This window comes from Corvus kubaryi, unplaced genomic scaffold (assembly GCF_017639235.1).
Source record: "Corvus kubaryi isolate FWS band 111438036 unplaced genomic scaffold, C.kubaryi_AGA036_p1.0 71, whole genome shotgun sequence".
NCBI classification, from domain to species: domain Eukaryota; kingdom Metazoa; phylum Chordata; class Aves; order Passeriformes; family Corvidae; genus Corvus; species Corvus kubaryi.
In genome coordinates this window covers 19,430,624-19,445,807 of record NW_024582059.1, presented here as the reverse complement: position 1 = coordinate 19,445,807, position 15,184 = coordinate 19,430,624, and the positions used below count along the sequence as shown (strand labels likewise).

At 43.4% G+C, this 15,184-nt stretch overlaps 1 protein-coding gene across 7 annotated transcripts in view; it reads left to right on the top strand.

Annotated features, from left to right (window-relative positions):
* WDFY3 (WD repeat and FYVE domain containing 3) overlaps positions 1-12,994 on the top strand; it is a 121,187-nt gene extending 108,193 nt beyond the window's left edge. For all 7 annotated transcript variants that reach the window (XM_042049806.1, XM_042049810.1, XM_042049808.1 and 4 more), the window contains 10 exons: positions 1,544-1,691; positions 2,509-2,663; positions 2,947-3,105; positions 4,458-4,637; positions 5,698-5,880; positions 6,502-6,598; positions 7,633-7,962; positions 8,156-8,267; positions 8,601-8,798; positions 9,319-12,994. In XM_042049806.1, coding sequence (XP_041905740.1) covers positions 1,544-1,691; positions 2,509-2,663; positions 2,947-3,105; positions 4,458-4,637; positions 5,698-5,880; positions 6,502-6,598; positions 7,633-7,962; positions 8,156-8,267; positions 8,601-8,798; positions 9,319-9,439 — 1,683 coding nt within the window. In that variant the 3' untranslated portion in view covers positions 9,440-12,994. The remainder of the gene's footprint in view (positions 1-1,543; positions 1,692-2,508; positions 2,664-2,946; positions 3,106-4,457; positions 4,638-5,697; positions 5,881-6,501; positions 6,599-7,632; positions 7,963-8,155; positions 8,268-8,600; positions 8,799-9,318) is intronic.
* The last annotated feature ends 2,190 nt before the right edge of the window (positions 12,995-15,184 follow it).

Genomic DNA, 15,184 nt, shown 5'->3' with positions numbered 1-15,184 from the left:
TTGGGCTTTGCTTGTGAGATTAGAAATGTCTTTTTTTCCCCTTTACATCCTTAAAATAAAGGCACAATGAATTATGGCTCAACTCTAAAAATCAGCATAAAAAAGGGGAAGTATGTTCCTGCTACAAAGTCATATGGGAGGAGTGAAAGTGCAACTTCAAAGTAATGCCTAGTGCTAAGGTATTTGAAGTTACCCTGTAATAAAATAATTTCTATAATAACTTCTGCTCCTTTTTTTTACCCCAGTCTCTTGGGTGATTCACTCTTGTAGGACAGCTGTAGTTAAGGAGCTATGAAGACCTGGTTTTGGTGCAGCTTTAAAGTTTGTATTCTCTTCAAGAGATTACATTAAATAATTCAATGTAATATTAAATCTGGGGGGTTCACATTTGGGGGAGTCTCAGTGTTGGTTGTTTTGGTTTTTCTTATTGGGCGCTTCTTTAGAGCCTTTTTGTGATCCAGTGAAAATCTTAAATGTCATTGGTGAATATTTCCAACCCTAGATTTGGTGGAAGCCACAGATACCTTCAGCAATCCACTGGGAACTCAAGCCATGTGTTGGAAACTCAAAACTCAGCTCTCAGCACATAATGTTTCAGGAAAGCCACAGGATGTTTCCTGTGGCAACCCACTTAGAGCTGTCTGTCTCTCGTTGCTTGGAAAGAAGGCTAAGAACTGCTCATCTGTGTTCTGTGGCTTTTCTCCTTCCCCTTCCTTGCTCTCTCTCAATAATCTAATTATGTAGTGGCTGTAGGGTTTTCTCCTCTTATGTAATAACCAATCTCGGGATTGTAATGATAATCAGACATGGCCCAGGTAAAGCCAGATGGATGGATGGGGACTGGGGCAGAGGCCAGGGAAATAGAAGAGCGCTGCAGCTGAGTCCAGAGCTCTGCCTGAATCTTCAGATGCCTGTTAGGTACAAACCTGTGAGATCTACCAGGAATTGCATGATGCTTTGCTAGAGGAAATAGACTGCAATAAACTTGGGAAACTCTAAACTTCCTTAAGGCCCTGTTGGTGGTAAGCGCTCTTGGAGCACATTTTTATGTAACTGTAGAGTTCTGCTGTCCCCCTCTGTGACTTTCCATGGGGGATCCAGGGCAGGCTCTCTGTGACACACAGCTGCTGTGCATTTTTTCCCTCCTATCCTGCATGATGTAACATGCATCTTCTTTATCCCATCTCTCGCACTGGTAATGTGGCTGGCAGTTTGGGTTTGTATTTTAAAAACTTGTGATGTAAAACATTGCAGAGCTGGTGCTGTGCTTGGAAGAGGGCTCTCACAGACTCCATGAGGGTCCTGAGATGCCACAGCCTGAGAGGGCAGAGCAACTTTGCTCCCTGTTGGTTTTCATACTGTTTGTTGAAGTTTTTTGAAATGTTCACCATGAGTTATTAGTGAATACTGAGAGCAGTAAGGTAACATTTACTGACCCGCAGGATTTTTAGAAGGTATATTGGATGTATTTATGATCTTTTTAAGCTTGTGCCCTTGTAAACCTGTGACTTTTGTTGATCATTAGTTTCTTGATGAATTCCAGCTCTTCAAAAAGCCCCACCCACCAAAGCGTGTTAGAAGCCGTCTGAATGGAGAGGCTGTGGGAACCTCTGTGCCCCCTGGTTCCACAAGTGACAAGATCTTTTTCCATCATTTGGACAACCTGCGGCCATCTCTTGCTCCAGTGAAGGGTAAACTTTAAACCCACAGTAGTTACTGCTGTTTCTTTGCCCAAGCATTCAGAGTTTCAGCAAGACAGTACTTTTCTATCTTTTGTTAAGCTCTAATTTTCTTACACTGCCCACAGTTTTGTGAGAAAGACAAATTCAAAATATCCTAATGCTGTAAGATTATGTTCTTAGCTACCTTAAAGGTACTTGGGAAACACCATAGCTGCACCAGTTTAAAATAACATTTTAAAATAGAGGGATAAAATTGGAGCCCGAGCACCTCTTTATAAGTTTGAATTTAACAAACAACATTCAGGGTATGTTGCTTCTCAGCCTGTGATAGCCTCAATTTTTGTGATTTTCACGGCAAAAGGATAATTTATCACAGTGACAAGAAATACTGAGGAATGTTGGCAGGAAAGGGTGGTGTTGGTAGCTGCACTGAGACAAAAGACCATGGTTTTTAACTTCATATCTGACATTAGACTGAACAAAACATAATTGTCTGCGAGGCAGGTAAATGCTATAGAGGGATTTCTTTCCTAGCTGAGTAAAGGAATCTGTGGCTTCCTGCTGTAAAGAGAGAAGGCTGTTCTATTACATGGTGCATAACAGGGCTTAGAGAGAAGACTAAGTCAGGAAATTAGAAAGCACTATTCTATATTTGGCTCTGCATTTGTTAGGAATGGAGCAAAAGTTGCCATCACTGCAGCTGAAGCAAAGAATATATAAATAGCTACTACAGAGACCTTGCTTTGGCAGAGCAGCAGGTTCTTCAAGGGATTAGACAGTATTTGTCTCTCCCAGCAATAAAACATAACCCCATCTTCTTTTTCAGAGCTCAAGGAGCCTGTGGGGCAGATTGTGTGTACTGATAAAGGCATTCTGGCAGTAGAACAGAACAAGGTTCTCATCCCACCCACATGGAATAAAACGTTTGCTTGGGGCTATGCAGACCTCAGCTGCAGACTGGGGACCTATGAGTCAGACAAGGTTTGTAATCTGCAATTTGTTTCAGCAATTAGTACTCAATAGTGAAAAAAATATGACAATGGAAATTTATTTCGTATGTGAATGAAATAATCCTGTGCTGCATAAGTTTTATTGCTCCCTCTCAGGTACTCTTCATCAGAATGCTGGCAGAATAACATTAACTAATAATAATTTTTTTACCAGGTCTTAGTGACTTAATGAATGCAAGGTGGCAGCCAGGTTTTTATTTTTATCCTACAGAGTACTAGTTCTGCAAGTAATTCTTTGTTTTCTGTATTTTTAGGCGGTGATTGTTTATGAATGCTTGTCCGAATGGGGTCAGATTCTGTGTGCCATTTGCCCCAACCCCAAACTAGTTATCACTGGAGGAACAAGCACAGCAGTGTGTGTGTGGGAAATGGGTGTCTCCAAAGAAAAAGCTAAAGCCCTCACACTGAAACAGGTAAAATACAATAAAACTGCCTTTCATATAAATAATTGTTATATGATCAAAGTAATTATGTAATGAGTGTTGCTCAGCTTTGAAACCAAGTCTAGCAGATCTCTGGAGAATGGAGTAGTTGAGATACTGACCTGCATTGAAAGTGGGCAAAATGCATCTTTAAAATTGCATTCTTTTTAAGAATAGTGGATTGCCAGGAGCCTTCTGGAGAGAAAAGGAATTTGGTAGTGATGTTAACAAAATTATGCAGGTGTGTTTTGTGAAATGATCTGCTTTCTTGTAGTGTTATGTGTAACCCCCCATCTAAAAACTGTGTCAGAAGGGCAGCGAAAGGAGGCTGCCTTAAAGGTTCATTTTAGTCTTTTTAAACAAAAAAGTTAATTAGTTTAATTACAGCAACTTTTAATCTAAAACAAGCACCGATGCTTTAAAGTCAGCTGCAGCTAAGTGCAAAGTAAGTTTTGTGTGTTTACTAAAGAAAAAACAAACCCAACAAATGCATCCAAAAAACCCAACCCCAGCTAAGTCAAAATATTCTAGCAGCTGTGTATCACTGTTATAGTTTGTGTTACTGTTCCGTTAGCATCTTAATAGCAGTACTCTTTTTTTTAGAGGAAATCTTCCCCTCAAATTTATGAAAGGAAATTTAGAGAATTATTTAATAACTTCCCTTGCGCAGTAGTCAGCTGTCTAAAGCTCTGTTTCCCAAAGTGTTTTACTTAAAAACTGTACAAGATAAAACACTATATCTTAAGTTTTGGGGCAGCATATTTTAAGGCCATTTACTGTATTCAGCTAGTGATTTTTAACTGCATAAGCTGGAGTAATTTGCCTGTATTCCAGACTCTTTTTCCAATGGTTAGATTAAGCCTAAAATGTTAAAGTAGGGCCTAGGATGAGTAGGCGCTTGTAATTTTCTCCTCCTTCCAATTGACTTTGCCTTTTTGGTTGCAGCTCTTTCTTGTCTCTTTTATCTTCTCGTAGTCAGCAGCAGTTTCTATAGGAGTCATTAACTTCTATTTTCAGAATATAATTTCAGGTGCAGCCTGGAACATGTTCTGACCTTATAAACAGGCTACTGATCCAGAATGGGGTTTTCTTCAGTGGAAGGGTCTGTAACATTAGACCCTTAAAATTTTGTTTTGTCAGAGTTTCTTCTAAATGGAAAAAGTTATTACTTTTACCATTTTGAATTATGGAAATAGTTATCAACTGAAAATTTCTAAGGCAGCTGCATCTTCTGATAGGATATTCTGGTTGTATTACCTGAATCTTTCAGGTAAGAGGGTTTAATGTGCAGTTTTTGTGTTCTCTCCTGATTTCAGCTTTTGCTCCTGACTTGTGTTTTGCAGGCACTGCTGGGTCACACTGACACTGTCACGTGCTTAACGGCATCGCTGGCGTATCACATAATTGTGAGTGGATCCCGGGATCGCACCTGCATCATCTGGGATCTGAATAAGCTCTCCTTCCTGACACAGCTCCGAGGGCACAGGGCTCCAATTTCAGCACTCTGTATAAATGAACTAACGGTGAGAGCCACACTCCATCCACCAGGGTGCAGTGGGAACAGTAGCAAGAGTTGGAAATCATTAAACCAAAGGAAAACAAGCTAGGCTCTCCTGTTAATTTGGCAGAACTTATATAACTCATCTGAAAACTGATTGCAACTGGTTTAGGGAATAATTTGTGTCATTTGTCCAGAGCCATATGCGGGTGTATTCTGTGCAGAGTGGCTTGAGCTTAGAAGAGGTTATTAACAGTGCTGGAAGTAGTATAGCTAGTGTGACATTGCAAGGGAGCTGCCAAACCTGCCACAGGAGCTAAGAAAAGCTTTTGATACATGACCTTGGTTGGCTTCTCTTATCTTAAGCTGAATTTGAAGGAAACAGGAGATACCTTGGGTGAAGCTGCAGTGCCAGTTTGGTGGAAACAGACATATCCTAAAAGCTTCTGTCCTTGGTGGTCCTGTGAGTTACAAGTCACCATTTATCCAGCTCCCATGCGTGGCCGTCAGGGCTGGATGGACCCTGTTGCAGCTGGAGCAGACACAGTGGTTGCAATCAAGACAAAAGAGGGCTGCAATGCAAGGAGGGGGTAGCAAGTGGCACAGTTTATTAGCTGCTGATAGTCTGGTTGTAGTGCTGCCAGTGCTTTAGACTGCAGCTCCTGTTTCACCTCTCCACTAGTTTGGACTGTTCCCAATAAGCAAGCAAATGAAATTTAAGGTGGTACATGTTTGTGGAAAAGAGCAGAGTCAACGTAAGCAGTCTTTGGAAACTGAAAAGGGAAAGTACTGAAAATATGCTGTTGGATTATTATGCTATGAAAAGTGGTGAAATTGGTCAATTCATTCTATGCTGTAAATAGACCAAATAGGTTCCTACTAAGTCTGGTTTTCTAGGTACAGTTTTTTTTAAAAAATGCATATAATCCTAAAGGTTTCTGTAGCTGGCCAGGCTCACCTTGAATAGAACTTGCTGAAAAGTGCCAGCCTTGGAAATTGGCTTAAAAATGAACCTGGTTTTTATTTTTGCTGAAGAATACCTGCAACTTTGTATTGAAATCTGGAGGTGTTCTTTGTCTTTGCAGGGAGACATTGTATCATGTGCTGGCACTTACATCCATGTGTGGAGCATTAATGGCAGCCCTACTGCAAGTGTAAACACCTTCACTGGCCGAAGCCAGCAGATCATGTGCTGTTTTGTGTCAGAGATGAATGAGTGGGACACCCAGAACGTCATCGTAACGGGGCATTCGGACGGAGTTGTCCGGGTAAGTACCAGCAATCACTGCCTGGAAAATTAAGTTTATGCCTTGGTAGTAGTAGTAGTCTGCTTGAGAGAAGTCATGCCTTTCCAACACAGTGTCTTGGCCAGGACCAAAAGCAGTACTTGGGTGTTTCACCTGAACAGTTCTTTCTCCTTTTGGAATCCCCCATTGGGATGTGGTGACCAGCAATAGTCAGCAGAGCAAACATTTTCCTTCCTGCTTTGTTTTGGTCTCCAGCTTTCATGCCTGGAGACTGTTGTTTTGGTTCACCATTTTTGTTTCACACACCTTGAGACAATTCATTTTGCTGCCTAGAAAGAAAAGAGAAACTTACTGTCATCTCTGAAAACTACAAGTCTAACCCAATTTTCAGTACTTTTGTGTGCAGCCTTAACCAGAATCTGCTGGTCAGTACGGCTGTGTGGAGTGGATTCAGGCATGAACATAGATGTCCTTTTGTAGTTTCTAGTCCCCAAAACCAGGGTTTAGTATGGAGATATGACCTGCCTTACATGCTACCAGTGCAAATACACAGTTCTACTAAGCCATTTTAACTCTACAAATAGCTCAGAAAAAGGCCAAGAGTTCAGTAAGTGCCACTTTGCTTATCCCCTGTCCCTCCAGTTCTGGCGGATGGAGTTTTTGCAAGTGCCAGAAACACCAGCTCTGGAGCCTGTGGAGATGCTGGAAATGCAAGAGGACTGTCAGGAAGCACAAATAGGTATGTCTCCTGACAAGTGTTTGGTACTTGCCTGTTGCATCTGATCTTTGCTATAGGTAGGTGAAGTCCTGTGGTTATACAGAGCAGAATTGGTGACGGAGATTTTGTCTCAAGGCAGTAGACATCCAGTGGGCACAATAAACAGAGCATCTGAGTTCTTTGTTCTCCACCTTGCTTAAGGTAGTTTCATTTTGCTACAAATAAGAAAAAATGTTGCATATCCTAGCTTTTTTATCTGTGAAGGTGGAACTTTTCTCTGTGTATTTGTTTCTCTTCTTGGTGAACCCAGTCGATTGTCCAAAAGCTAGATATTTTTTAGTATGAAATGGAATTATAGCATAAGAGCAGAATTTAAAAAATTGACTGATGGTACAGTCTGTACAAGACAAGCAATGATATCATCTGCCCGTGTTGGAAGATTTTGGTCTGTGCTTCAGGATGGTTTCTTTTAGCCATCTCATCTTCCTCTTGCCGTCTTCATATTGAAGATACAAGCTGGATTTGGATCTGAATCTCATGATACTCATTAGTAATTATTATATCAATACAGCTTTTGGGTTTTTTCAGGGTCACTTGGAGTATGTCTTTGGTAATTGCTTTTTTGTGTTAACAAGTCCTGTTATTAACAAGTCTGCATCATATTTTTCAGTCAGAGTTTCAGCATAGCTGACTGTGCTTACTTGTGTAAGTTTTGCTGAAAGGTTTTGCTAACTTGAGTGTTTCTGAAGTTTTTGCTCCTTTTGTCTATCATAGCCTCCCTCAGAGGGACTATTGTAGGAAATAGCTTCAGCTAAGGAGTGTTGTTCTCTGGCAACAGAAAAAAGTGTTTATAAAAGTGCAAAAAATATGGATCATGTGATTCCTGACAGGAGCTGAATCTCTGAAAAGGCTCTGAGATGCCTGCATGCAGTGTCCCCCTCTCACGCAGTGTCGGTACCCGTTGGGTTGCAGGCAGTGCAGCAGCAGAGTAAGGAGAAAGCTCAGGCCATAGCCAGGCCCACTAACAGCGCCTTTCCCCTGTTATGCCAATCCAGGGCAGGAAGCCCACGAGGAGGACAGCAGTGACTCCGAGGCAGATGATCCATGCATAGGCCAGGACACAAAACTGCAGGAGAGCCAGAGCCAACCAAGCAGCACCAGCCACAGGCCTCGGTCATCGTCAGCCAGAGCAGCGGCAGCGTGGTCAGCAGACAGCGGCTCCGATGACTCCAGGCGTTGGTCAGACCAGCTCAGCTTGGATGAGAAAGATGGATTTATCTTTGTGAATTATTCAGAGGGACAAGCAAAAATGCATCCCCATGCTCAGGTTAACCACCCCCACCCCAGCTATGCTGAGGCACGGCACTACAGCAAGCTCAAACCAGGTAAAAGAAACTCTGCACAGCCCTCAGTTTTATTCCTGAGTGAAATGTTCTAGAAAAAGAGAAAAACTGAATGTCTGAGGGAGATTTTTTTCTTACTACGAAGTTGCAGTTACGAGTATTTTGGGGGAGGAGGGAACAAAAATGAGAAGGAGCAGATTTGCTTTATCCTCTCCCACGTCCCACTCCTTTGTAGGATACAGATGGGAGCGTCAGCTGGTGTTCAGAAGCAAACTAACTATGCACACGGCATTTGATCGCAAAGACAACGCACACCCAGCAGAAATCACTGCGCTCGGCATCTCCAAGTGAGTAGCTCGCACATGAGGCCTTCAAGCAGTTTTGGGTGTTGCCAGCAGGCAGTGGTACCATTGTTCACAACACTGTTTTGTGGTGCTTCTGTTTGGGGCAGCCTTCTTCAAGGACTGAGATAAAAACACTGAAGGGGAGATCTGTTCAGCTGCTTTGTGTTACACAGAGTGTTGCAGCTCCGTTTCTCAGTCAGAGCAGGGTAATTGGGGCGTTAGTTACCATGCCAGTACTTTACCATTTTACGTTCTCTGGTGTGTAAAATGGGTCGTTGATGCCTGTGTGTTACCGTGCCAGAGCTGTTGCAGGAATGCTTTTGCTTTTCCTTGCAGGGATCACAGCAGGATCCTGATTGGGGATGGCCGGGGCAGGGTGTTCAGCTGGTCGGTGAGCGATCAGCCGGGCCGGTCTGCAGCCGACCACTGGGTGAAGGATGAGGGTGGCGACAGCTGCTCAGGGTGCACCGTGCGCTTCTCGCTCACCGAGAGGCGGCACCACTGCAGGAACTGTGGACAGCTCTTCTGCCAGAAGTAAGCAGCCAACAGCCTCCCTTGGGCTCTTTTCCATACAGAATTTTAGGTGGGGTAAAGCTCTGAAATACCACAGAACTCTGCTGAAAGATTGAGGCTGCTTAAACTATGTGCAGGACTGTGAGGATGCTGATTTAGGGGCCACTAGCAGGCAGCCTCAGACAGGAGCATGTATCACATAGAGGATGTGTGTGAGCTGCCCTTACCCACAAACTGAAGTGCAAGTGTCCTCTCTGATCTACTGGGTCAGAGATGATATTTTTAGCTTCATCTCTCAGCATCTAAACTGGTGACAACAGCTATTTTTGAGCTGTCTGTCACACAGTCTCATTCCACTGACTCTGTGTTGATCATTTGAGTTAAATTCTGCTTCTGCCACACTGCGTTGCATCTCCATGTCAAGGCAAGTTAGGACAGTTTTCTGGTGTTTGAAGTCGTGATGGTAATTCCCACAGCTCAATAGAAAATGGATAGAAATGGAGGGGACCTGTGTTCAGTGGTGGGTTTTTTTTCTCCACAGGTGCAGCCGGTTTCAGTCAGAAATCAAACGGCTGAAGATTTCATCACCGGTCAGGGTGTGCCAGAACTGCTTCTACAACCTGCAGCATGAGCGGGGCTCAGAGGAGGGGCCCAGAAATTGATGGGGGCTGACAAACCTCCTCTGGCCCCACTGTCCCTCCAGGAACCAGTGAGAGCATCAGAAGGGATTGGAATATTGTCTGTTTACACTTACATTTATACTGCATTCTAAGCACTAAAAGTAAAAAGGGATCATTGCATTGGTTTGTGTTGACAGAAGGCAGACGAGGCGAACAGCGAAATGAAGAGAAGAGCAAGGCCCAGGAAGACAAATAACCACAAATCCAAGAGAGCTGGCAGCCCCTAAACCCATGCTGACGTGGCTGTCGAGAAAATCCTCACTTATCCTAAACACCCCTTCTTGTCTTGTTTTTGTAGAGTTAGTCATCTTAACCGGGGGGAGGGGAGGGCAAGGCTTTTTAGAAGATAGTTGTAAATCTGCCTTCTTCGCAAGCAACTGTGTATATTGTAAATAGGTATAACAGCCTTTTTATCTAAATATGAACTTAACTGCCTGTTACATGGGACTTCAGATTAACCACTGTACTTTGCGTGGCATCTTTATCTCATCTATCAATTTAAACACGAATGTTTAAAAAAAAAAAAACAAAAACAGAAAACTCGAAGGCATTATGTGTATTTCTGTTAAAAATCCAGTCTGTGCATGTTTGTTTTTTCAGTTGCCCACAGTATCTTAAGTGAGGCTATTCATAGAATTACATGGATTTTTTCAAAAGAAAACATTTTTGAGAATAGGAACTTGGAGTATTTTATTCTAGCTGTAAGATAACCAGGAACTAAATTGTACACTTGTGTTGCATTTTATACCAAACTATTTACCACCTCAGTGTTGTTCATATTTAATATGGCCTCTTTTATACATATGTCAGAGCTGCAGTTTTGTTAATTACTTACTGTTCATTAGCAGCTGATTCATGCAGTGCAAGAACCAGCTTTTACCTTCTTTAGTCAATAGCAATTGGCTTTTGCATATAGGTACAGAATTAATTCCTTGTGCGTAAAATTTAACTGCTGTTGTCCCGTAGCTTCTTTGCAAAAAAAACTTTTGGAACAACAGGCATTGCTCTAAAGCAGGGTGATCTTGGTCATGTCAGAAATGCTCCTCAGAGCTCTCTTTGTCTTTCAGCACACGCCATCAGCTTGAGGACAGCAGTAGATTTCCATTATGTTTGTTAAGTTTCAATATGAATTTAATTGCAGTATTTTTTTACTACTCTGTCATTTATTTTGCACTACATGTGGGATGAAGTAGAGACACTGATATCCACTGGGATTGGAGCACGTTCATTGGATAGGCCCATGGACTTAATTTCTGCATGAGGTCTTGCCAGTGGGTTTTTGTTTGGGCGAGGGGGGAGAGGGAGGGCAGCAGCCAGGTTTGGTTTTGTTTTTTAACATATGTGTATATATTTTGTAAATGGGTGACAAACTGATCTAGAGCTAGGTATATTCACAATGGATTCTTTTAAATAGAGGTAAGGATATGACCCAGACCAACAGAAGACAGGTGGCTCTGATAGTACTTGAGTGAATGTTGTCACTTACAGGGATGAGATTATCCTTCACTTGGAGTGACTTGGGCAGGCTCTGACCCTGGCACAGCAAATCCTCAAAACCAGCATTGTCATTGGAATTGCACCATCAAAAATGCCAGGCCCTGTGTGTTGGGGTGATCTCCTTCCAGAGGGTCCCTGGCATTGCGGGGGCACCCCTGTCTTCTCTTGATTTGAGCTTTTAGCGGTGAATAATTCGTTAATTCTGACCACTTACTATTTACCCTGGTATCACATGTTTATGCACTGAAGGTTAAATATGTATTTTGATACTTGTTTGTTTATTATGTATGTGCTGGTCTGTAAAATGAGATATATTCCTGTTTTGGTATGTATACTAGGTCCCCAAATGAACAGAAAGGCTTCTCTAGAGCCCTTGCACACTGTTGAGTAAATGCAGGTTTGTTGAGCTTAGCTGACCCAAATTTTGGATCCAAAGAGTGATGGTCAAGTAGCCACACTGACTACTGGCTGCCTGACAGATTTGACCCTAAAAACAGGAAGAGGTCCTCAGTAAGCATGTGCGGAGCACTGGAATTTCTGTGTTCAGCTGTTCTCTCTAACGTTGCCTTCACCCTTCCCAAAATGATGCAAAACCAGCATAGTTCAGAAGACAGGCTAGTGGCCTTAATGTTTTCTGTTTGAAGAAAAGGCTATTTTAACAACTCTTAGATGCCTTTGAGTCCACAGTTTTCCTCCCCTTGCCTCCAGATTTCCAAATCATCCCCAAATTTAAGGAAGCCTTCTTTTCTGTGGACTGCAACTTGTACAGCCACGCAATTAAACCCTAATAAAAACCAAGCTACGACAACAACACTGATGTGATCCAACACTGAAGCCAGGACACGGTCCTGCTGGGGGGCCATGGGGACAGGGGGCTGTCAGCCACAGAGACGCGTTGTACAGGTGTTGTTCCGCGCCTGCGGCAGCGTTTGGCAGCGCACTAAAGAAATCCTTATTCTTTACAAATTCTGCAGTGTGCAGGCTAGGCCCAGTTTACATTCTGCAAGCAAACCACCACAGCCCTCTGACTTAATTCTGTTCCCAAAAAAAACACGTTTTTGCTTGTTGGAGGCGAAGGGGGACAAACACACCTGCTCGTATTTCCTCTGGCAGCTGGTGCTGTGGGCAACTGTGGTGTTCGTGTGGGAGTGGGGTTTTTTTCCATTTCATTCAAGCTTCTAATGCAAATACTTGCTTTGTTTTCCATGTAAAAATCCGTTGAGCAAAAATATACTCATGTACACTAACACTAGTAGACTGTATTCTCTGCAAGTACCTCACGTCTTCTCCTGCCTTGTTCTTTGTAGTAAACTTATCCATGTACTCCTAACATTCGTATGTAGTGTGCAACTGTAATGTCATGCTTTTGAGAGGGGGTTGGCTGCCTCCAGCCAACATTCATCAGTTCAATAGCAAAACACTTTAGAGAAGTTATTTTGCACTTTCTTATGTATAAAATTGGTAGAAACTTATATTTGCTTTGTATCATTTAAAGACTCCTTTTGTTTCGGTAAATGAACTGTGTATAAAATACTTATGCAGTTAAAACTGTTTTTAGAAAGTATTTTTAATTTCAGCAAGTTTGGTTACTTGTTGCATGACTATTAACACAGCTGACTTTTTGTGTCAGTGCAATGTATATTTTTTTTGTCCTGTTATTAACTTGTAAGCCCTAGTTAAATGGCCATTTATTTGTACAGCATCAGGAGTAAATTGAAGATAACTGGCTAAGACTGGAGTGTGGAATTTTGTACTATATTGCAGAATCCAATATCTGTTTTTTGGTGGTTACGTAAAAGGCCTGACGATTTACTATCTAGTGTGCAATCTGTGATATCTGAATGTTCATTGTATATTTGTCTCCAATGCAAAAAGGTAGAGTAACACAATTACAACAATACATTATTAAATGCAATAGTTCAGGTACTGAAGTATTTTTTTTTTCATTTCAAATAAATACCTGCTATTTACCACCAAAAAGCTGTTTTGCATTTGTTGGAAAGACACATTTGCAGCTGAATAAACGTTTTTAAGTCGGGAGTGGTGAGTAACATTTTTCTGTGTCATCAGGAGGAGTAAGTTTCTATTACTTGTTACAGTTTTGCTTTCTGAATGTGGGTGTGGCCATCCATGACGGTGCAGCATGAAATGGTGTGCCTTAGTTTGTTCTTTCTTTCTTTATATTGTTGAGTGTGAATTCAGCAGAATCTGACAGTGTGTAGAAGAACAGGCTGTGCCGATACAGTGAAAGCAGACAGAAAAGAATTATTTAAGTCGTGCTGGATAAGGGCAGTGGAAAAGGAGGGAGTTACAGAAGCCATTTCCATGGCCTTGCTGAGCCATGTCTGGGTTATATGGGATGGTAATGTCCACTTTTCATAGGTTGAAGTATTTCACACTCTGCCATTTCCACATTTTAAATCTTTCCACACTCAAAAAATGCTTTCTCTTTAACAGTTTTGGGGCAGTTACTGCGCTCAGCGTGGATGCAGGCACTTGACAGCTGCAGCCTGGGTGTCCTTCTGCTGCCAGGGAGCAGGTCATGGATGAACCTCACCAAAGCACTCTGACCCAGGTAATCATGCCAGCTCCGGGCTGTGGGGTCTCACCTCACTCTTTTTGGGGAGAGATTTCCTACTAACAGTAGCTCCAGGCTGCTCTGTGCAGCTGGGTCATTTACTATATGCAGTATTTCAGGCTCATTTTCCCTGGCTCATTTTCCCAGTGTGGTGGAGAGTGGAGGTGCCAGGAACAAGCATTGGGAAGTGGTGGAGCCCACAATCCTGATGTACTTTTTGATGGGGAAAGTGCAATCCCAGCCCTGCCCCGTGGAGCACAGGTTTCAGTGTTGACATTAAGTCAAGGGACTCATTAACACTGGAGTCCCTGTTGCTGATCAGGCATTGGAAGAGCTGGTTTGGCTCCTTTCTGTCCAGACAAACAAAAGGGTGACTAATTAGGAAATCCATAGCTCTTGGGAGCTTCCTGCACTACAGCTGGGTCTGGGAGAAGGAGAGAATGGTGAAATTTGTGGCAGCTCTAAGGTCAGTGTTGGAACTGTAAAATCCCAACAGGCATCAGCTGGGCCAGCAGCCAGGTTTGGAGTGAAACAAGGCAGTTGTTGAGTTACAGGGCAGCTCTTTGCAAGTGCCCCAGCTTCTAGCTCTGGCTCCACCACAGGGCCTGCCAGGCAGAAGCACCACCCAAGGCCAGGCATTCCATTTAGCCCGAAAACCAAATTTGTGGCCAGTTTGCTGTGACCAGGTTGTCTCTCATGACAGGTGCAGTAACCCAGTTCAGAAAAGTGAGATTGAGCTGCTTTCCAGGCTGTGTTCTGTGCTGTATAAAGTGCATGGGTGTTTTGAAGGAATTCCCAGCAGCGGGACATGTCCGTGTCCATGTCAGGACACAGATCTGATTCTCTAGTGAGGTTACTGTGCCACACCGTGTAGAGAGGAGGGTGGGGTAAGCAACCACAGGAGCAGGGCTGATGTGCTGGGAGCCAAATCCTGCCCTGTCTTCGTGGAGAAGACTTGAGTGGCACTGCATGGGATGTGGGGCTGGCCCTCCAAAAAGGAGCAATTTGTAAGGAAGGGAACCAAAACTTGGTCACGGATGAACCTAAATGCAATCCTGCCTACTGAAGGAGAGCAGCAGAGCCCCTGGTGCAGGAGCTGGGCAGGAGTGTTTCATGGTAAATACTGAGGTGGGGGGGATGTGTAGCAAGGCTCTTGCCCTGCAGTAGCGATGAAAATCTTGTGCAGGTGAGGTGGGGAGAGTGGTGCTGAGAGGAGCTCTGGGAAGAGCTTCCAGCCCTTCCCAGGGGCAGCTTCTCTGAGCACCCAGGTGACAGCAAGGACTGCTATCCTCAAAGCTTGGCTGCTCTGCCCAGACCATCTTGAAGCTGGGGAGGGAACCACTGTGGTGCTGCTGGTGCTCAGCCGCTCTCCTCTCTTAAAGCAGTAGCTCACAGGGATGCTCATTACAGGATAAATGCTCCAACTGCAGAGAAACCTGGGAGCCATTTCCCAACTCCTGTGAAAGGCAGAGCTGTCCAGCAGGTTTCCCAACACACCACCCAAGCTCTCAGAATTCACCCATCCGAGCAGTGATTACAAGACCACCATGGGCTATGTGCATTTATTCAAGAGCTGATCAGCTCCAGACTGAGCTGAGACGTGGACTGGCAACAAAGGACAACAAAAAAGGACTCTGTTCCTAAAAAGAAGT